The sequence below is a fragment of the Artemia sp. Qi Xiang Cuo genome, chromosome 16 (assembly GCF_049724085.1).
Source record: "Artemia sp. Qi Xiang Cuo chromosome 16, ASM4972408v1, whole genome shotgun sequence".
Classification (NCBI taxonomy): domain Eukaryota; kingdom Metazoa; phylum Arthropoda; class Branchiopoda; order Anostraca; family Artemiidae; genus Artemia; species Artemia sp. Qi Xiang Cuo.
In genome coordinates, this window is record NC_142809.1 from 10,037,245 (window position 1) to 10,061,267 (window position 24,023).

Here is a 24,023-nt window from a genome sequence, read left to right on the forward strand (position 1 = left end):
GTCGAAGATACTAGCAAAATTTAATGATGCTTTACTTTTCTTAGAATTGTCATTACTTTCTATGGTAATATTAATAAACATTCGATTTGCTAGCGTATCCTAAAATTAATAGAGACATAACAAAGTACTGCACAAAATATTTATTGATATAATGGTATGTAGAATATCATAAACAAAAAACGGATGCTATGAATCCATTCCATAAAATACGTCATTATGTTTTTCTCTTGACCTGACACCTATTCCATTTTGGGGTCATACAAAGTTTTAGCTAAGATTTTAGGTAAACATCGCATCACACATTTCATCAGTGGTATTATTGCGTTCATTGACTGTATCTGATTGTAAACTGTCGACGATACTAGGAACATTCACCGATACTTTGCTTTTCTTAGAATCGTCATTAATTTCCATGGTGATATTATCTTCCAATACCCTTTTATTTTGCCGGCGATTTCACTGTCTATTACCAAATTTTATACACAGGTAACAATTCTGACACTGAGACGTGATAAGTTTTATGAAATTGGTGTAGCAGTATGCCTGTCTTCTTTTTATCTTCCGTTAAATGCTAATATCCGAAAGATGGCGATATGACTTATCAAGAGGTAACGTGTTACCCGCGCTGCTAGCAAGAATTGACTCTCGATTTAAACTATTACTTTTAGGTGTGCAATATGTTCAATATCATCTGTGGGAATTTTATTCTAGTATATCCACCTTTAGTAATGATTAATTTTGTCGGTAGTCCAAAGAAATTTAATCTCTGTCTTTCATGACAATGCACACATACATTTCCAATATTGTCACCATTAGTTCTTGTTTCATAGTTTAAATATTTGTCTTTGTTAGCATTCAATGCTACGATAATTCTAATATGTGCACAATGAAGTATTTCATCTTCACTTTTTCATCATTGCTATTACTCTGTTCCATGATGGTATCTGATGGTAAACTACCTGTAATACTATAAACGTTTAGTGATGCTTTGCTTTTCATTGAATTATCTTTAATCTCCTTGGAGACTTTATCTGCCCATGCTTTTTTAATTTTGCTCTCGATTACACTGTCTATTACCACATATTTTTACACCGGTTACAGCTCCGACACATAGACATGATATGATTTATGATATTGATGCTGGAATACGCTCAACTTGCTTTTACGTTCCTTTTAAATGGTAATACCACAAACATGTTGATATGATGTATTAACAGGTAACGTGCTACCCTTGCGACAAGCAAGAATTTTCACCTCGTCATTAACTATTGGTCTTAGGCTGGCATTATCTTTAAGCACTATCATCTCTGGAAATTTGACTCTGGCATAACTAACACTATGACCATTGAATTTTTTGAATATTAATAAGAAATTTAATCTCTCACTGCCACAACAAGGCCCCACATGCATTTCCAATGATGTCACCATTAATGCTTGTTTAGCAATTCAAATATTTGTCCTTGTCAGCAGTCAACGTTACGACAACTCTATTATGCAAACACACTTTCTTGAAATAATTCATCTTTACTTTTAAAATAAGACTTATGTGTTTATCCTTCCAGTGCACAATGAATAATCATCGAAAACATAGAATAGACCAAGTATCGTCGACGACCAACCATAGAGCACCAGTGGGGCTCCTGCATATGAAAAAACCCAATGTTCACCAGATTGCATGTCAACTATGGTCACAAGTGGGTAGACACACATGTGAACGATGCTTTACGATAAAATAATCAATAAAATTTGCTGTCTTACCATCACGGAATACTACGTTAACTTATGGGTCATTTTATGACCAAATATTGTATTGATTATAACTAGATTGTTATACCTAAAAATTATAACAGCCTGCAGCAATTACTGTTTTTTTTCTACGCCGAATCTATTTAGGCTAGAATACCATCTACCCCTGTTTCTAACGATATGTTTGTTAAAATCTCCTAATAAGAACACCATATTTCTGCCTTGGACCCTGTTCATTTGCTCCTGCAACTATAAGAAAAATTCACCTGAGTCACTACTATCTCCGTTAGTAGGTTCTACAGGGACATAAACTACTATAACTAATACCCTGCACTTTTAGTCATGAAGTAATCGATTGGTATTTGGGTGCTATTGAAAATCGGGTCGGATTTGGATAGCCTGGGATGGAGTTTTAGGTCTGCCCTATCATCTTTTTGAGGCACCTGGCCCTTGATGTGGGTGTGAGCCCCTTTGCGAGGAGTCAATTCGGGATATGGGAGATGATAGTCAGTTCCCTAAATCTACAACTATTTCACCATTTGTGACTATCTTACCAAGGCATAGCCTTTCCAAATCAGAGTCCCTGGGAGATACTCTCCCGAATTACCAGTCATTACTTCATCTCCCCCTATCCTTATTCTGTAGCCCCTACCCTATTCTCATCCTAAATTGGCATTGAAATTTGTTTTCTTCATAACTGTTGGATGGTGTGGGATCCAGTAGAAGCTGCTTCAAGCTTCCTTGAAATTCGAACCCTGACCATTACCCTAAACCTTTATTATCTTTTACAACGAGTAATTTGAAATATCACCACTAGACAAGTTTTTTGTTTTTTTCAGATACAGATACGTTTCTTCTTGTTGAAGTTGAGCCGATCTCTCTTGACGCCTGGTGTCGTCTCATATGTAAAGACCTTATGTTTCGTTTCTTTCAATTATAAATCAAGAGGAGGAAAGATTTCCTTACATAATTGTTCTCCGAACCACTAATACGATGACCCAGAACTAACAAAATTGTTTTCCTTTTTAATCTTACATAATACTGGTGGCTTGTTCTATAAAATAATTTTCCCTTCGGGCCAAGCCCGATAGCTTCGTCACTATATAAGCACGATTATTTTCCACTAATCTCGCGGATTCCCCTGCTCAAAATCTCAAATCTGGTTGATATGGCTATACAGCTGGTGACTCCAATCGCTCTACTTCCACGATGGATGGTACTGGATCCTCGACCTAACATGTTAGGGGCATTATGGGCTTTGGCCAGAGATGGAAGGATGAAAGGTTTAATTATAAATTTAAAGTTTATTCTTTTGGGTTTTGTGTAATTTTTTTTTGTTCTTGTTTCATTACCCTGTAAGATTCTGACCAGTTTGGCGTAATGGCAACCATATATCTTCGGGATAAGATATTTATCCTAATTATAGGATAAATATATTTTTCGTAACTTATATTTATTTCCGGTACTTATGTACTATCTGTAACACACGCGCCATATTAGGGTCATTCTTTTACACTAAGATCTTACATCTAAGATCACACATCTTTCTGCAAAGATTTCCATTCTTTTAACTAATCTTTGTTCTAAGATCCTACAACTCACTGATGTTAGCAAAAAGTGTGAAGGAAGCCATCTTTCTGCCAAATAGAGCTACCCACTTGACAAGCAAGTGGTAACGTGCTACCTACTTGACAAGCAAGAAGTTGGCCCTCATCATCAACTATTAGTTTTAGGCTTGCAATATTTTTAAGCACTATCATCTCTGGAAATTTGACTCTGGCATAACTAACACTATGACCATTGAATTTTTTAAATATTTCAAAGAAATTCAATCTCTCACTGCCACAACAAGGCCCCAAATGCATTTCCAATGATGTCACCATTAGTGCTTGTTTAGCAATTCAAATATTTGTTCTTGTCAGCATTCAACGTTGCGACAACTCTATCATGCAAACACACTTTCTTGAACTAATTCATCTTTACTTTTAAAATAAGACTTATGTGTTTATCCTTCCAGTGCACAATCAATAATCATCGAAAACATAGAATAGACCAAGTATCGTCGACGACCAACCATAGAGCACCAGTGGGGCTCCCGCATATGAAAAAACCCAATGTTCACCAGATTGCATGTCAACTATGTCCACCAGATTGCTTGTCATTTTAAGACATAAAAAGGTTCAAAAAATCTTTCTTTTTTTATTCTAAGAAAAAAAATGTTCAGAATCAAAAATGATAAAGATTCGCCTATGGCAGTTTTATGCACTATTAGTTTTCATTTAGCTCTTTACTGTCCCATGAAGATCAAAGTTCAAAAATTTTTCATGGATTCAACTCAATAGTTCAAGAATGAGTAGTAGGGGAGGGTGTTTTTTAAAACCAAAGATGATATATGATATACAAACACATATAGCATAGTGTCAATATAAATTCAATGGGTGTGGTCAGGCGTATTACAATTTTTTGAAATTTCATTAACCATCAAAAGAATATGTCTGTCCAGTAAGCATCTAAAATCATCGTGCTATGCATATTCTGAGGATGATACCAAAAATGGTGCCCGGAAACAGATCACTGATAACACTTACCAAAAATCCAATTGAGAAATTGACTGCGCAAATAACTTGTTATGATATTGCGACGCTTAACATCAGTTAGCCAACGTCCCGGAAACAATACATTGAATGCCTTAGAATGTATTTCTATAATCATAATATTTTTAATGACTTGGTTGCTCAGTCGAGTAATATGTCGTTCTTTTACTATAGGAAATCATTGGTCTCACTTTCGATTCCTACATCAAGCACAAATTTCATAAAATCAATGGAAAACTGCTTAGAAGCTAAAAAGGTGTTGTTGGAAAAGAAAAAAAGTCGTCATCTATGCCTATAGTTAAAAATAACCCCACCTAGGATTTTAGTTATGTAGATGGGTAACATTAGTGGAATCGCCGTAATACCTTCTTCTCAATCTTAAACCACTAAGGAAGAAAAGAGTAAGCTCTATGGGCCCGCTTGGATTAATTGACTCCATACTGCTAAGATCAATAGAAAATCAATAGAAAAAATATATGGGTGAAAAAAGGAAGAAAAGGAAACAAAATTCATTTGCTGATATATTCAGTGACAAAATAATGATCTATTCATTACAGGCAAAAAGTGGGTCCTTGGCCCACTTGACAAGAATTTTCACCGAGCGGCTTGAAATTCATGCGGAAATGAAATATGAGCATGACAATACTTATCATGATGATTGACGAGCTAAGAATCACGTGATAAACTATACTACTTAAAATCAAATTTAAATGGTTTCGCAATTTAGCATATCTTATATATTTGGAGGACTTGATTTTGAAGTGGACAAAAAAAGGTACTTGTCTGTTATAGCGCCGACCACTCAAGTTGTTCATCCGCTGACACACCGTGGAGCCAGTTCCTTCTGGTAGTTTATTTCAGCTTGGCGTGAGATAAGACGAAAACAAGTGACAGAATAGATAGTAAATATGTAATTTGTGCTATATATTTGCACATTAGGGGTGGGGTGGGGGTAAAGTATTGGCGGGGGAAAATCCTTGTGAACGATTTACATGGTTTTGAAATCAAAAACATTATCACTTTAGGATTTATCACAGGCATGTTAAATACTATAGCATCGAAAGGATTAAAAAAAAACATTTCTTCAAGAAAAGTGCATCGTTCATGTAAATACATAAATTTAGCTAACTATACAGTATAATTCTCAGAATTGAAGACCATTTTTGGCAAATTATTTGGAATTGAATTTGCCTTTTCTTTAGTTAAAATACGCCTGTTTCGAGGTTACGTTATGGTTTGTGTAGGGAGAGTTAAGTAACCTGCCCTTAGAAGTAACCGGTCCTTAGAAGTAACCTGCTATTTTGAAGATTAAAAAATTTGCAGATTTAGTGACAATCTGCTGGTTGATGGTGAAGAATTGATATATGTGCTCCACATATTGAGCTATGAAAAAGGGTGGCTTTGCCCTGGACATTTTATACTACTACTACTAAGAACTCACCGCAGCACCAAGTCACACGAGGTCAACACAGCTACGCACGCTCCTCTTCCATGATGGCTCAGACACTTCTCAATTACTAACCTAAGAATGAAAATTTGGTCGACACATCCTCTATCCTTTTTAAAACCGCACTGTTCTTCTCCTATAACTTTGTCTACAGCATCTCTAAGTCTAAAAAATTGTCATATACTAAGTAATTTGCTACCTACAGACACCAGCTAATTCCTGATAATTACCACACTCACTCTTATCACCTTTCGTATAGATTGGTTTAACTAGGATTTTCCTAAAATCACTAGGTCCTTCTTCTTTTTCAAATCATATTCATAATCTTCAGTAACTTATTTCTAACGTCAGAGTCACCATATTTAAAAACTTCATTTACCATAGTATCATCAGCACCTGAAGCTTTATTATTTTTTAATCGTTTTAGTATTGTCGCCAGTTCTTCCTCACAAAACAAATCTTCCTTCACGACCAAGATATCACAAACTTTTTCGTTTTCCTCTATATCTTTTCCTGCAACTATCTCGGTTAAGCATATTCTCAAAATTTTCAACTTATCCCTCTTTAACTATTTCCTTATCACTAATTGTGTTCCCGTTCCTATCTTTAACTGGGGCAAGTCCGGATTGACTACTCCCTCTCAATTTATTAACATGATATGGTTTACTATTATGCCGTCTAGCTGCATCTTCCAGATACCGGCAATTTTATCCACGGCCTCCACTTCAAACCTCCTTAGTTCATATTTTAATTCTTTCTCCACTTTTTTTACATTCCTTTTGTTTTCATATGATCTATCACTCAGGTAATTCTTGTGCACGCCCCTTCTTCTCTCTATTGAACATAAAGCTTTTTCACTAATATTCTTAGCTACGCTCCTAATTATCATCCCTAAAAGATCATCAGAAAATTCACAACTTGTTTTCCTAAAATTATTCCATCCATCTTCTACATTGTATATTTGAAACTCTCTAGTTTAGTATTTAACTGTTCCTGGAAAGTTTCTCTCAAATTCTCATCCTGGAGTCAACCAACGTCATAATTTTGCGGTAGGTAGTTACCCTTCTGGAATTTCAGCTTGAAATTAGCCCTAGATACTACTAGATGGTGATCTTTACTTTTAACATCAATCCAACGCGTTTGTGCATTCAAAGCAAAATGACGAATATTATAAACCATTAGGTAATACTTTCCTAGATAAACGAAGTGCATATTAGGATCCATTAATTTATTTACAGTTGACCGTTCGTTGCTCGATAGAGACTGTTTGGCGTAACATAAACATTAAATCCATATTCTTTTTGCAAAAGTGTGATTATGGTGGTATCCTCTCAGAACAACATTTTCCCAACCTCCTTGAAAAATATAAACATTAAAACCTGAAATTGAGTTTTTGGCATTTCAATGGATATACTTTTGAGGAATGCTTATTATTTTTGAAGTATTTTCATTCTAAAGCTAAATTCTAGTGTAAAGAAAGGAAGACTAAGGAGGCAGGTGATAATCTTATATTTGGGATAATCCTGAGTTCACAAGTTAAAACATCGAAAAAACCTATCTCTAATGAAACCACATCAAGCCTCAACTCCCTCAAAAGTTTGAAACTGATTACATAAATGCCGCTCCTCAGAGCCACTCGGAGTTTAGCACAGCTTAGATTTTGGTTTAGCACATTCTCAAAATGTTACGCCCATCTCTCTTTAACTCTTTCCTCATCACTAATCATGGACCCATTCCCATCTTTAACTGGGAGAGGTCCCGATGGACTACTCCCTCTCAATTTAATTAACATGCTATAGTTTACTACTATGCTGTCTAGCTGCATCTTTAGATCTTTGGCAATTTTATCAGTGGCCTCCACTTCAAATCTCCTTAGTTCATATTTTAATGCTTTATCCACTTTCTTTCTATTCCTTTTGTTTTCATATGATCTATGACTCAGATATTCTTTGTACAAGCCCCTTCTCCTCTCTATTAGACATAAGGCTTTTTCACTAACATTCCTAGCTGCGGTTCTAACTTTTTTCGCTAAGACACCATCAGCAACTTCTCAAATTGTTTTCCTAAAATTATTCCATCGATCTTCTACATTCTAAAATTTTAAACTCTGAAGTATAATGTTCAACTGTTCCTGGAAAGTTTTTCTCAACTTCTCGTCCTGGAGTCTACCAACATCATAAATTCCCCGGAGGTAGTTACCCTTCCCAAATTTCAGCTTTAAATTAACCTTATACACTACTAGATGGTGATGTTTACTTTTGACATCAATAACAGTCCTCCTAATTACCCTAGTATCTTGTATTGATCCTGCCAGTCTTCAGTTTAAGCGGAGTTCACATGCGTTTCTAGCTAGAATCCCATGTCTGAACACCTGTCTGGCCAGAAATCAATGTCTTGCATACTACCGTTCCCAAGAAGATTTCAGTGCTTAGCTAAAACTATAAATTTTGAAAAGCATTACAGTTGTCAGTTCTAGCCAATCAAGAGAGCTTATGCGTAGGTAAAACTTTCAAAATTGTAATCCCTGTTTTTACTGTCACGAGATAATGGATGAGATAAGCCAAAAAATTGCCTTAGTTTGCTTCACTATTATGTCTGGTGTCGCATATTTGCCAAAAATAAAAAAAACAATTAATAAGAAAACAATAATTCGATTTAAATTTTAAAAATGAACATAGATGATGAAAATAGTGGAACTTGGGACATTCTGATTGGCTGTAGTAAAAAAACCTAGACTTTGAGTTCTAGAGTATAGAACTGGATGCTTAGCTGTAACTTGTCTAGAAAAGCACCAAATTTTACTTGTGAATGATAGTTGTCTAGAGTCTAGACATTGATTTCGGGCCAGAAACATGTCTAGACATGAAATTCTAGCTAGACACACATGTGAAAGCTGCTTTGAAATAACATAATCAATAACGTTTGCTGTCTTACCATACGGAATACCATATTAACTTATGGGGCATTTTATGACCAATTATTGTATTGGTTATAACTAGATTGTTATACCTAAAATTATAGCAGTCTGCAGCAATTACTGTTCTTTTTTCTACGCCAAACATATTTAGGCTAGAATACCATCTACCCCTTTTTCTAACGACATGGGCGTTAAAATCTCTAATAAAACACCATATTTCTACCTTACACCCTGTTCATTTGCTCCTGCAACTGTAAGCAAAATTCACATGAGTCACTACTATCTCCGTTAGTCGGTTATACAGGGACATATACTACTCAAATACAATCTTAGACCACACTGGCTATACATGACAAACGAAACTCAGAGAGGAGAGTGTCTGTTCTGTCTTTGTACAGTAAACTTCGAAAGGTTAGATTTTCGTTTTTTTTTTTCTTTTTTGTTTAGCACTGAGGACGACTTGGCGGAGGTCCTTGTCGAAATATTTGCTTATATTTTGTCATCTTCATGTGAGTGTCTGTTCTGTCTTTTTACAGTAAACTTCGAAAGGTTAGATTTTCGTTTTTTTTTTCTTTTTTGTTTAGCAATGAGGACGACTTGGCGGAGGTCCTTGTAGAAAAATTTGCTTATATTTTGTCATCTTCATGGTGAGTGTCTGTTCTGTCTTTGTACAGTAAACTTCGAAAGGTTAGATTTTCTTTTTTTTTTCTTTCTTTTTTGTTTAGCACTGAGGACGACTTGGCGGAGGTCCTTGTCGAAATATTTGCTTATATTTTGTCATCTTCATGGTTCGCTGGCTGACAAAATCCTCGTTTCTTCACCCTTTTTTGATTTTATTTTTCATTTTGTTACTTTCTCTCCTCTCTGAGTTTCGTTTGTCACATATACTACTATAACTTATACCCTGCACTTTTGGTCATGAAGTAATCGATTGGTATTCGGGTGCTATTGAAAATCGGGTCGGATTGGGATAGCCTGGGAAGGTTCAAGGTTCAAGGTTTTATTATTAATACCATATTTACACAACATATTAAATTCCCAACCAAATGATGACCCTTGATGTGGGCAGGAGCCTCTTTGCGAGGAGTCAATTTGGGAGATGGGAGACGATAGTCATTTCCCTAAACCTACAACTATTTCGTCATTTGTGACTATCTTACCAAAGCCTAGCCTTTCCAAACCATTGTCCCTGGGAGATACTCTCTCGAATTACCAGTCATTACTCCCCCCCTCTATCTTTATTCTGTATCCCCAACCCTATTCTCATCCTCAATTGGCATCGAAATTTATTTTCTTCATAACTGTCCGATGGTGTGGGACCCAGAAGAAGCTACTTCAAGTTCCCTTGAAATTTGTACCCTAAACCTTTTCATTACCCTAATCATTACCCTAAACCTTTCTTATGTTTTACCACGAGTAATTTGAAATATCGCCACTAGGAAAGTTTCGTGTTGTTTCAGATATGGATACGTTTCTTCTTATTGAGCCTAAGAGGTTAGTTGGGTCAATCTCTCTTGACGCATGGTATCGTCTCATATGTAAAAATCTTATGTTTCGTTTTTTTCAATTGTAAATCAAGAGGAGGAAAAATTTCGTGCTCCGAAAAAATCGTGCTCCGAACCCTTAATACGAAGACCCAGAACTCACAAGACTGTTGTCCTTTTTAATCTTACATATTACTGGTGGGTTGTTCGATACAATAATTTTCCCCTCAGACCAAGCCCGATAACTTCGTCACTATATAAGCACGATTTTTTTCCACTAATCTCGCGGATTCCCCTGTTCAAAATCTCAAACTTGGTTGATATGGCTATACAGCTGGTGACTCCAATCGTTCTACTGCCACGATGGATGGCACTGGATCTTGGACCAAGCATGTTAGAGGTATTATGGGCATGGGCCAGAGAGGGAAGGATGAAAGGCTTAATTATAACTTTAAAGTTGATTGTTTTGGGTTATGTGTAAAAAATTTTTCTTCTTGTTTCATTACCCTGTAGGATTCTGTTCAGTTTGGCTTGTTGGCGGCCATATATCTTCGGGATAAGATATTTATTCTAATTATAGGATAAATATTTCCTAACTTATATTTCCTAACTTATATTTCCTAACATATATTTTTCGTAACTTATATTGATTTCCGGTACTTATGTACTATCTGTAACACACGCACCATATTAGGGTCATTCTTTTACACTAAGATCTTAAATCTAAGATCACACATCTTTCTGCAAAGATTTCCGTTCTTTTAACTAATCTTTGTTCTAAGATCCTACAGCTCACTCGTGTTAGCAAAAAGTGTGAAGGACGCCATCTTTCTGCCATATAGAGCAATGATGAGAGAACTTTGATGATATGCTCATCATAGGCCCGTTTTTTAGCACCAAGTACTTACATTTAAGATCTTTCATCTTTCTGCAAAGATTATCGTTTTTCAACTCATCTTTGTTCTAAGATCTTACACCTCACTGATGTTAGCAAAAAATTTGAAGACCGCCACTGTTTTGCCATATAGAACAGTGATGAGAGAACTTTGATGATGTACTCAACTCATTTGATGATGAAGTACTCATCATTGTTCTCAGACCGCTGATCAGAGCAGAATGATGAAAGACTTTTAAGCGTTTTCTGACAAAAGATGTAAGATCTTAGCACATTGTTGAGTGAAAAAACGCCCCTATTGTTCTTAGACCGCTGATCAGAGCAAAATGATGAAAGACATTTACAAAAGAACGCTATAAGATGTAAGATCTTAGTGCTAAGATTTCACTGTTAAGGGTTCTTTGTCAAAAGATGTAAGATCTTTAGCACAGATATGAGTAAAAGAGCAGGCCTATTATATAGCGAAGATGCTTAAGAAATTAGTCAAACGAGTTTCTTTCAATAGAGAATTGGATTGGAAACCGTGGTTTGTCATTGCGTTTACAATATTTAAACTGTTGTTTTTTGGGTTTTAGCGGGAAAAGGTCCATAGGTTAGGTTAGGTTACGTATTTAATTTATGCTATGCTTTACCCCCCCCCTCCCCTAATGCTCAAACATATAGCCGAAATCTGTGGCTAAACTATTATATTTTTATCCTATTTTGTTTTATTTCATTAGCATTAACCAAACTTCACTTTTCGTGTGTGTTACAGATAGTAGCCTACATAAGTACCTTATTTCCTCTTTAAACTCATTGTTTTACCGCTGGCCCTAATAATTAGTCAAATATAACTTTTGTTACTTATTAAATCACTTTTAAACTAATTTTTCCTTTTCTTTCACTGAGTTTATTTTTATATTTTCAGACTGGTTAATAAGCTAGTATTTCGAAAGATCCACGATGGGTATGAGTCATGTGGCTAGATGGTTATAAATTTTACCCGTTTGATGTGGTAGGGTTATAAGGATGGAAATTCTTTGATTCTATTGGGAGAATGTTTTCACGCACGACCACCGGCGTCCCCGATTGGTTGGAACTCTATGGAGTGGTTGTCTCTTGTAAATAGTGAAAAATTTGTGTATTTTATAAGTTTATGTTCTGTTATTAACGGATACAATAGTAAATTTCTCACCATTTACAAGTGTCTGTGTTTTATCTCCTAGCCTAGGTTACAAATTCTAATTTCGCTAAGATCCTTGTTATAGGAGAAATAATTCTCTTAGGTTATTGTTGAGGTATCTACCATGAGAGAAAATATCCGGATGCATGACTTTAAAGATTAAACCGGTTTTTAATACAGATAAAATTATATCCCCGCCCCCCAGCCTATCACCAAGCATGGTGGTCTGAAGTAGCAAGGTAGCATAGACTTCTAACGAGACTTCCAACTATAGGTTTCCTTCTTCTTGGGATGGTTCGGTAGGCTATATATAAGTTACCACACAACTCATATTGAATTAAGTTGTTTTACTAGAAGGAGCGGAGTACATGCGTCAGAAACCCTGCACTGGTGACAACGAATCGGGATAGTTTTTTAATCATTTGGCCTGTGGCCTGAAAAACTGCATGTTTCTTTTAAAAAAATATCCCAATTTATTCAAATTATGGTCTTTTTCTCTAGTTTTTCCGATGATTAGATCTTCTTAGACACGAAAACTGAATATTTATCTGACTATTCTTTCAGGGAAGATTAGGGTTCTTTGGACCGATATTGGAGTCGTTTTGTTTACTGCTCTCATTATTTACTGGAGGATTTCATTCTTTATCATGAGAAATCGGTCAGATGTTTCAGGGTCTTTAGTATACTTAGCCACAATATCACTAACCATAGAGCCAATAGCAAGAAATAATTTTGGTCATTTAACTGTAGGATCCTATATCCCAAAAATTACTTTTCTTAAATCATCAGCCTTAAACCTGACACGCATTATAGTAACAATTTGGGATCAAATTAAAATCACGCACCACTACAGGGTTAATTATGAATGCCATTCATAATTTTTCGGGCTAACATTTGTCCACTTTCAAGAATTTAGGTCGACCAATCAATGAAGATCAAAGTCCTGATATTACACTAAAAGCTATTGAATTTGATGGGTATCAAAGCATAGGGAGAGTATTTTTGTTTATTGTTTAATAAATTTTGCAGAAAAGGGTGATTTTTCAATTATCAGGGAAAATTTCCTATCTCTGACCTAAATTGTTATCTTAAATTTGTTATATTGTGCACCCACATGTTATATAACAGCATTGTTTGAATAGTAAAAACGAGAGTCCAGTCGAAATGATTCGACTGGCTTAGCCAGTTTATGGCTTAGCCAAATTATTGGCTTAGCCATAATTGGCTTAGCCAATTTATGTACTTATCGTTAAAACATTAGGCCTGTTTTTTCACTCATCAATGTGCTAAGATCTTACATCTTTTGTCAGAAAACGCTTAAAAGTGAAATCTTTGAACAAAGATCTTTGATCGTTTTTGTGCAAACGTCTTTCATCATTCTGCTCTGATCAGCGGTCTGAGAACAATGATGAGTAGATCATCAAAGTTCTTTAATCATTGTTCTATATGGCTGAACAGTGGCGGTCTTCACACTTTTTGCTAACATCAGTGAGCTGTAAGATCTTAGAACAAAGATGAGTTAAAAAACGATAATCTTTGCAGAAAGATGTAAGATCTTAGATGTAAGATCATAGTGCTAAAAAACGGGCCTATTGTATTCAACGTAGAACTAATACTTTTCTGAAACTAATATGGTCGTCGCACAAAAATCGAGTGACGGATCAACCAGGAAAACATTCAAGGGCAGAAGTTGAAGATCAAAGTCCTGACATTACATTAAACGTTGCTTTATTTCATATGCAAGGGAGGTAGTATTGTTGTTTCTTTTTTAGTTTTTAATGAAAACACAGAAAGATATTTTTCAAATTTCAGGGAAAATATTCTATCTCTAACCTAAATTGAAATTTTAAATCAGTAATTATGTACTCAGATGTTAAATAACAAGAGTTATTTTAATATAAAAAAATGGGAGTCCGTAATTTCCAAATTCAAATAATTTGGCGTTTAGCAAATTTGCGTACTCACTGTTAAAGCATGGCATCCAACGCAGAACCAAGTTGCTTTTCTGAAACCAACATGGTCATACAAATATCCGGCAATAGAAGGACCAAGAAAACATCCAAGCGCAAAAGCTGAAGACCAAAGTCCCGATATTACACCAAACGTAATTAAGTTTGATGGGTATCCTTCTCTCCTGCAAAATGGTTTATCTAAATCCTCTGAAGAATTTACCCTTCAGTTTATAAATTTATAAGGTTTTACAGTTTATAATATTGAAACTGTACTGCACCAGCACTTCAGCTGTATAATTGTTGAATTGGAATTTTTGAATTGGAATTGTTGAAGTTTGATGGGTATCCTTCTCTCCTGTAAAATAGTTTAGTTAAATCCTCTGTAGGATTTATCCTTCATTTTCAAATCTATAATATTTTACAATTTATACTGTTGAGACTGTACTACAACAACACTTCAGTTGAATAATTGTTAAATTTTTTACTTTGAATTTTTTGAATTTGAATTGTTGAAGTTTGATGGGTATCCTTCTCTCCTGTAAAACAGTTTAGCTAAATCCTCTGAAGAGTTTATCCTTCAGTTTTTAAATTTATAATGTTTTATATTATGAAATGCAGTACAATCATTTAAGATTGTAAGCACTAACACTTGAAATACAACTGAAGTGTTACACTTAAGTTGTATGACTGTTGAGACATTATTATATGTTCTTTGGACTATTTTGAAAAAAAATCGCTATCTCATAGTTTCAATCTGATGCGCTTGGGGAAAGGAGGGAAATCATAAATGATTTCCCTCGCATCAGTTTCAATCTGATGCGCTTGGGGAAATCATAAATTCAAAAAATTCAATTTGAATTTTTTGAATTTGAATTGTTGAAGTTTTATGAGTATCCTTTCCTCCTGTAAAATTAATTAAAAAAAACTTTTTCCACAAAATAAGTTTTTCAAAAAAAAAGTACAGACCTCCATTAAACCAAAAATGAACAAAATGGAATAGATTAATCTACCAAACATACAGCTACCACAAATCAGTATAAATAAATAAATGAAACCCAAAACGAACAGAAATTATAATAAATAACCGAGTCAAGCTTAAAACGATTGCAAATTAACACGAGTAGGGTTGAAAACCCCTATGCTTTCTTAAAGCTAGAATATAATTTGCAATTTACTGAAAAACTTCAAATAAATGTGCATTGTCAGTTTAATATACATATGCTGTCATTTATTCCTTAAAATCTTAATCAATTTTTGATTTCTTAAAGATGTAAAAGTGAAAATATTTAAAATAGTTTTTTCTTTTAAATGCAGGTAAGGTTGTATTCCTCACAGACGTAATTTCTGAAACATTCAACTACGATGAATTAAATCGTTATCTCCACATTTAGATTAGAAGTGTTAAGTTGAATCCTCAGCGTGGAGGGGGGGGGCTGTTTGCTTTCAATTAAATGTGCTTCTCAAATAGAACACTATAACTCACAATTTCAAATCAAATAAGCCCCATCTGATGTTTATACGACAACCCATTCAATAAAAACCTTATATGCCCTCATAGAATAACTTACAACCCTATCCCCAGGACACTGGGGGGTTGTGTCATCCCTAGAGACATTATTATATGTTCTTTGAACTATTTTGAAAAAAAAATCGCTATCTCATAGTTTGAATCTGATGCGCTTGGGGAAAGGAGGGGTTGTAGGAGGGGAGGGGGGCTAAAGGGCGTCCATCACTTTTGGCACTTAAAAAGGAACTAGAACTTCCAATTTTCAACCAAATGAGCCTCTTCTGAAGTTAAACAACGATCCATCAGAGGCAACGGTGTAGCGTTGCCTATAGTAAAGGCCATACGGCTCCAACGTTTTATTATTTGTTATTATTATTTTTTTTCCCAGAGGCACTTTATATGGAAGGGGTCGTCGTAGAAACTTCAAAGGGGACTCATTCGATTGGAAATCGAGAGTTCTAGTACCCTTTTTAATAATCGAAAGTAATTGGAGGGCAACTAGCCCCCCCCCCTCCCGACGCCCATCATTTCCCCAAACACATCTAATCAAAATTTTGAGATAGGCATTTTGTTCAGTGTAGTTGATTTTCAAATAGAAAATATGTTTTTGAGGAGGACATTCCCCCTGAACCCTCAGGGCACGGGTTTTAAGTTATTCCCCGAGGGCATATAAGGTTTTTATAGAATGTTGTCGTAGAAACTTCAAAAAATGATCATTCGATCGGAAATTCAAAGGGCTAATGCCCATTTTAATAGTCGAAAGTGATTGGAGGGCAACTTGCCCCCTCCCACGCCCATCGTTCCTCAAACACATCCAATCAAAATTTTGAGAAAGCCATTTGGTTCAGCGTAGTTGATTTTCAGATAGAAAATATGTTTTTGAGGAGGACACTCCCGAACAACCCTCAAGGCAAGGGTTTTAAGTTATGCCCTGGGGGCATATAAGGTTTTTATAGGAGGCGTTGTCGTAGAAACTTCAAAAAAAGATCATTCGATTGGAAATTCAAAGGGCTAGTGCCCATTTTAATAGTCGAAAGTGATTGGAGGGCAATTAGCCCCCCCCCACGCCCTTCATTTCCCCAAACACATCCAATCAAAATTTTGAGATATCCATTTTGTTCTGCGTAGTTGATTTCCAGATGAAAAATATGTTTTAGAGGAGGAAACTCCCCCAGAGCCCTCAGGGCAAGAGTTTTAAGTTATACCCTGGGGGCATATAAAGTTTTTATAGAAGGCGTTGTCATAGAAATTTCAAAAAAGGCTCATTCGATTGGAAATTCAAAAGGCTATTGCCCTTTTTAATAGGCGAAAGTGATTAGAGGGCAACTATCCCGCCTCTCATGTCCACCTTTTTCCTAAACACATCCAATCAAAATTTTGAGACAGTCATTTTATTAAAGGTTTTAAGTTCTGGAAATTAAGTCTTTGAGGATGACAACTTCCCCACAGCCCTCATGGCAAGGGTTGTAAGTTATGCCCTGGGGGCATATAAGGTTTTTTATAGACAACATTGTCGTATAAACTTCAGAAAGGGCTCATTCGATTCGAAATTTAAATGACTAGTTCCCTATTTAATAGCTAAAATCGGTTCTAAGGCAACTAACCTCCTTGTCGCACTGACCATTTCCCCAAGCATCCCTGATCAAGATTTTGGTACAAACTATGTTTTATACTGAGTCTAAGGTTCTGAGAATTTTGCACGCGCTGAACACTCCCCCCACTATCTTCAGGGCAATGGTTACTAGCTACAACATAGGGGCAAATATGGTTCCTATGGAAGGAATTCTTGTATAAACTTCAGAGAGGGCTCATTTGATTGGAAATTGAAAGTTCTAGTTCACTTTTTAAGCGTCAAAAGCTATTGGAGGGTAACCAGCTCCCCCCAAAAAAAACTTTTTTTTCCCAAATGCATCCAATAAAAATTTTAAGGTAGCTATTTTGTTAAAAATAGTTCAAAGATCATAGAAAAAAAATTCTGGTGTTGACAAAACCCACCAGGGCCCGGGGGTAGGCGTTGTAAGTTATGCCCTGGGGCATATATCGGTCTTATGGAAGGGATGCTCGTATTAGCTTCAAAGAGGGATCATTCGATTGGAAATTGAAAGTTCTAGTTCACTTTCAAGAGTCAAAAGAGATTGGAGGGCACCTAGCCCCCCCCCCTTCACGCCCTTTTTTCCTCAAACTCATCCGATAAGAAATTTGGGATAGATTTTTTTTTGAATGGTTCAAAGACCACACCCTCCCCCTCTCCTACTGTCTACGCTAAAGTTTTCTTCTTTATGCCAACTACGCTGCCCCCACCCCAAAGACTTTAATAAGGTAAAGTTTTGTATGGGAAGAAAGTTAAAAGTTTCAAGAAATTTCGAAGGGACGTTAAGACATATCAAAATACACTAATAAGAACTAGATAAAGAATTTTCTATCCAATTACTTCCAGAAATTCTCTCAAACCAAAAATGCTAAAATACTTCAAATTACAGCAATAATTAAAATAAGGTTAAAATACATACTTTGCGATAAATGCTAAATTATTGTGGCACAAAAATCTGAAAAATGGTGTAATCAAAACGATCCTGTTCTTTCTGCATCAACAAATGAAATAGCCTAACTACTGTCTTTTGAAGCTATTTTGTCGATCCATTCATTGTTGCGTGAAAAAGTCACGTTTGATTTATCAGAGGCATGTAATTAAGTTGTCTATAGCAAAGGCCATAAGGCTTCAATGTTTTATTATTATTAATTAAAAAAGACCTTGCATAAAAACAAGTTTTCTAAGAAAAGTAAAGAGCCATATTGAAACATGGACCAACAGAAATTAATCCCTATTATAGTTAAAACTAAAAAAAACCAGAAATTACTGTTAAAGAATAAACGAAACCCCAAAAGAACAGAAATTAAAATGAACTAGCTTACAAACATAAAGATAACAGGTGCAAACATAAATGAATGAATAAATCTTATGTACCTTCAATATTTTTTTACTATTTTCCCCCCAAAGGTGCTTTACATGCAAGGGTTGAAAATACCATATTGTTAAAAGTAGTTGAAAGGTTAAATAACAAAACTCTGGTGTCGACAAAACCCCCCAAGGCCCGGGGGCAGGAAGGGGTTCTCGTATAAACTTCAGAGAGGGCTCATTTGATTGGAAATTGGAAGTTCTAGTCCAGCTTTTATGAGTCAAAAGTGATCAAAGGGCAACTAAACCCCTCTCCCTTCCACGCTTCTTTTTCACAAAATACATCAGATAAAAATTTTAAGGTAGCCATTTTGTTAAAAAAAAAAGTTTAAAGGTCAGATAACGGAAACTCCGGAGTCGACATATTTTGTACAAACATAATATTTGTAATATAATTCGTTTTAAAACTAATTAATCATTAGTTATAATAATTGTATATACTAATTATTCATAACTTATACCTGGGGGGCATATATAGCTGTTTTGGAAGGAATTCTCGTACAAACTTCAAAGAGGGCTCATTTGATTGGAAATTGGAAGTTCTAGTTCAGTTTTTAAGAGTCAAAAGGGATCGAAGGATAACTGGTCCCTCCCTCACGCCCTTTTTCCCGAAAATATATCAGATATAAATTTCGAGGTAGCCAATTTGTAAAAAAAAAAATCAAGGGTCAGATAACAAAATCTCCGTGGTCGACAGATGTTGTACAAACATAATATGTGTAATATAATTCGTTTCATAACTAATTAATCATATGAAAAAAATAAGTTATTTAAAATCAATGAATCAATAAATATGTAGAGCATTGACCTATGGCAATCTGTTCAGAAAATATTGAAAAAGGGGTCAATGAAAAACAATCAAGCCAAACCTTATTTCGTTTCAGACGGATGGATAAACCCATCCGATAAAAATTTGAGGTGATAATTTTGTTAAAAATAGTTCAACCGTCAGATATTAAAACCCCAGGGTCGACACAACCCCAGGCCCACCCACAGGTGTTGTAAGTTATACTTGGGATATATATGGCTTTATAGAAGGGATACTCGCATAAACTTCAGAGAGGGCTCATTTGATTGAAAATGGTAAGTTCTAGTTCACTTCTAAAAAGTCAGAAAAGACCGAAGCTTAATTGATCCCCACACGCCCTTTTTCTCCAAGCCCATCCGATAAAAATTTTGAGATAGCAATTTTGTTAAAAATAGTTCAAACATCAGATAATAAAAACTCCGAGGTTGACACAAACCCATTTTTGCACTTTAATATCAGTTTTGATAATTTGATGAATATTTGATTTTTTTTTAAGTTTGATTTTGAAATAAGGAATTCTTAAAAACTTTTTGCAATCAAAAAACGAACAAAAATTAATTAAAAAAACTTTCCGAAAAATAAGTTTTTCAAAGAAAAGTCAAGGCCATTTTAAACTTAAGCTCAACAGATACAATTACCTTCTAAAATTCAAACTCAAAACGATCAGAAATTAAATAAACAATCAATGCAAACAAACATACAATAGATATTAATATAAATTAATAAATAAATCTTAAAACTAGTGAAACTTAAATTGAAAATGTAAATCAAGCTTCAAAAGAACAAAAATCACTACAAACAAGAGTTTGGGTATGACCTCCTTCTCTCACTGTAAAAGTCTCAAACCTACTGCGTCATTGGCGCTTTACTGAAAACTATAGGGGTCTTTAACAGTCTTGGAAAGTATAAACAACATAAAACTGAATATTTTATTATATTAATTGTTGAAAGATCCTTCAGTTCAAGAATTTATCTCACTGCAATTGTATTTTTTTTTTCAATGCTGTAAGAACTTGAAAAGAAAATATTTGTAATATAATTCGTTTTCAGTTAAGCGCCAAAGACGCAATAGGCTTTTGGTTTTTATTTACAGTTAGGAAAGGAGGCAGTATCCAAACAATTGTTTGTAGTGAAACTATATTCGTCTTTAACAACTTTAAAAAGAGCTGATAAATTAAAATGAATGTTTGATACATGATGATATTAATTGCTGAAAGCTCATCAGTTCAAAATATTACTATGATTTTAATGTTTATTTTCATTATTAAGCACAACAGAAAATATTTGTCATGCAATTGGTTTTCAGTAAGGTGCAAATGACGTAATAGGTTTTAGACTTTTACAGTGAGAGAAGGAGGTCATACCCAAACTTTTGTTTGTGGTGATTTTTGTTCGTTTCAAGCTTGATTTGCATATTCAATTTAAGTTTCACTCGTTTTGAGATTTATTGATTAATTTACATTATTATCTATTGTATGTTTGTTTGCATTGATTGTTTATTTAATTTCTGTTCGTTTTAACTTTCATTTATGCTTTAATCGGAAAATATTCTTTTTCGTTTTAAGCTTGATTTTCATATTCAATCTAAGTATTACTCGCTTTAAGATTTATTTATTCATTTATATTATTACGTGTTGTATGTTTTTGCTATGATTGTTTATTTAATTTCTGTTCGTTTTGGGTTTCATTTATTTTTAATATATGGTCGTTTTGAGTTTGAATTTTAAAAGGTATTTGTAACTTTTGAGCTTAAGTTTAAAATGGCCTTTACTTTTCTTTGAAAAATTTATTTTTCGGAAAGTTTTTTTAATTAATTCCATAAAAACCTTAAATACCCCTAGGCATAACTTATAATCCTTGCCCTTAATCTCTGGGGTTTGTTTCAACCCCAAAAGCCTTGTTATATGATATTTAGAATATTTTTAATAGAATTGTTATCTCAAAATTTCTATTAGATGCATTTCAGGACAATACGACGTATATGTGGGAGGGGGGTTAGCTGCCTTCCAACCACTTTGACTCATAAAATGACCACTAGAGCGTCTGATTACGAATACAATGAGCCCCTCCAAAGTTTATGACCACACTTTATATATAAACCTCATATTCCCCCCAGGGCATACCTTACAATCCTTTCCCCGAGGACTGTGGGAGGGTTGTCATCCTTAAAGACCTAGTTTCCAGAATTTTCAACTACGTTGGCTATATCAAAATTGTCATTGGATGTGTTTGGGGAAATGGTGGGAGTGAAAGGGGGTTTAGTTGCCCTCCAATCACTTTCGACTATTAAAAAGGGCACTATCCCTTTCAATTTCCAATCGAATGAGCCCTTTTTGAAGTTTCTACGATAACGCTTTCTTTAAAATCCCTTTATGCCCCCAGGGAATAACTTATAACCCTTGCCCTGAGGGCTGTGGGGGGAGTTTCAACTACGTTGAATAAACTGGTTATCTCAAAATTTTGATTGTATGTGGTTGGGGATATGGTGGGCGTGAGAGGGGGATTAGTTGCCCTCCAATCACTTTCGACTATTAAAAAATGCACTAGCCCTTTGAATTTCCAATCGAATGAGCCCTTTTTCAAGTTTCTAAGACAAAGCTTTCAATAAAAACCTTATGTGCCCTCAGGGCATAATTTACAACCTTTACCATGAGGCTCTAGTGGGACTGTAATCCTCAAAGATATAATTTCCGGACCTTTCAAATACGTAGAACAAATTGGCTATCTCAAAATTTTGATTGGATGTGTTTGGATAAATGGTGGGCGTGGAAGGGGTGTTAGTTGCCTTCCAAAAACTTTCGGGTATTAAAAAGGGCACTAGCCATTTCAATTTCAAATCAAATGATCCCTTTTTGAAGTTTCTACAACAACGCTTTCTATAAAAACATTATATGCCCCCAGAGCAAAAATTACAACCCCTGCCCTGAGGGCCGTGGGAGAAGTGTCATCCTGAAAGACATAATTTCCGGACCTTTCAATTACGTCGAACAAAATCTCTATCTCAAAATTTCGATAGAATGTGTTTGGGGAAATGGTGGTCGTGGAAGGGGTGCTATTTGCCCTTCAATCACTTTCAACTATTAAAAAAGACACAAGCCCTTCCGATTTCTAATCGAATGAGCCATTTCTGAGGTTTCTACGACAACTCCTTCGAAACAAAGTGCCCTGGTCTAAACAAAAAAAAAAAAAAAATACATTGTGCCAATATCGTTCTTTACTTAGGCAGCGCTATTGCGCTGCCTGTGATAGTTTAGTTAAATCCTCGGAAGGATTTGTCCATCAGTTTTTAAATTTAAAATTTTTTTACAGTTTATACTGTTGAGACTGTACTGCCTCAACGCTTCAGTTGTATAACTGTTGAATTTTTGAACTGCACAAATAACAAAAATAGTAAAAATCATTGGAGTAGTGAAAAGGGTGCTTTAGGCTTTCTGAAAGCTTGAGCATTGATTGCGAACATCATTCATATTAATATGACATAAAATAATTTTTTAAGAGATTAGACTCTTTGAAAGGATAATAATTGCGAGCTTTAAAGCAGTTGCAGTTCAGATGGTTTTGGTAAAAAAGAACATAAGAAGACCTAGATATAAAATAGCTTTTTTTCAAAAATAAAATCACTTATAGATGAGAAAACTGGATAAATGAATAAAACAAATTTCGGTTTGAGATATTAAACAGACAGTTTTAGACCACACTTTTATTGCATTACCATGAAAGAGCTGCATGATCTTACCAGAAAGAACATACGTAAAAAAAAACGGGAAAGGATCATAAAAATAGGAGAGTAACTCTCTGATTTTAAGAAAGGAAGAACATTAATAGAATAAAAGGGACGACCCACATTGCAGATTTTGTTTAAAAGTACCTGAGACTTTACAACATTTAATTTTTGAATGCTACAGCACAGCTCACCTGGCAGCAAATATGAAACGTACATTTGAAAGACTGAAGACAAATAAAGATATTGACGAGCTATTTCAAGCCAATTATAATGCATCAGATGTAAGATACTTGTACAAAAGCATAACTAATTTTCTTGTGGATGCTAATATTTTTTGAAGAAAGCGGAGTGAGTGCAGAAGAGAGCGAGAGCCAGCAGCAAGAGCCGAATAGGTACTAGCTGGCCTCCAGGCCTTAAATTGCTGGGATTATGGCAGCTCGAGTACTCGTACTTCCCACAAACCACCCAATTCCGTTGTTTCATATTTTATTTTTTTTTCTCTGGTATATGAATTGTTTTTTGTTATATGAAAACAAAGAGTATTATATTGCTTAAGAATTAAAGGGGGAAAAAAATTGAAAAAAAAACAAACTTGTTTATCTGTTGGTTGTGTTGATTTTCGTTGTACTAATTGTGTATTTGGATGAAACCTCCTAGAAGCCGAAAGGAGTCCAGGTGCTGTTTTTCGAAAGAAGAAAGAAGAAGGATTTACTAAATGGCATGCTAGCCTGTATGTTTTTATTATTATTATCATTATTATTTACTGGGAAACCCGTCATACAAAAAAAGGAAAAGACGGAGCAATAAACTTAAAAAAAAGAAAAAAAAGAT

The 24,023-nt window shown here is 35.0% G+C and overlaps 1 protein-coding gene across 1 annotated transcript in view; it reads right to left on the reverse strand.

Moving 5' to 3' along the window:
• Positions 1-24,023, reverse strand: part of LOC148942551 (MFS-type transporter SLC18B1-like) — a 139,752-nt gene that overhangs the window by 7,875 nt on the left and 107,854 nt on the right. Inside the window, exon 5 of the mRNA XM_089102241.1 lies at positions 14,211-14,379. Within this exon, the coding sequence (XP_088958367.1) occupies positions 14,211-14,379 (169 nt within the window). The remainder of the gene's footprint in view (positions 1-14,210; positions 14,380-24,023) is intronic.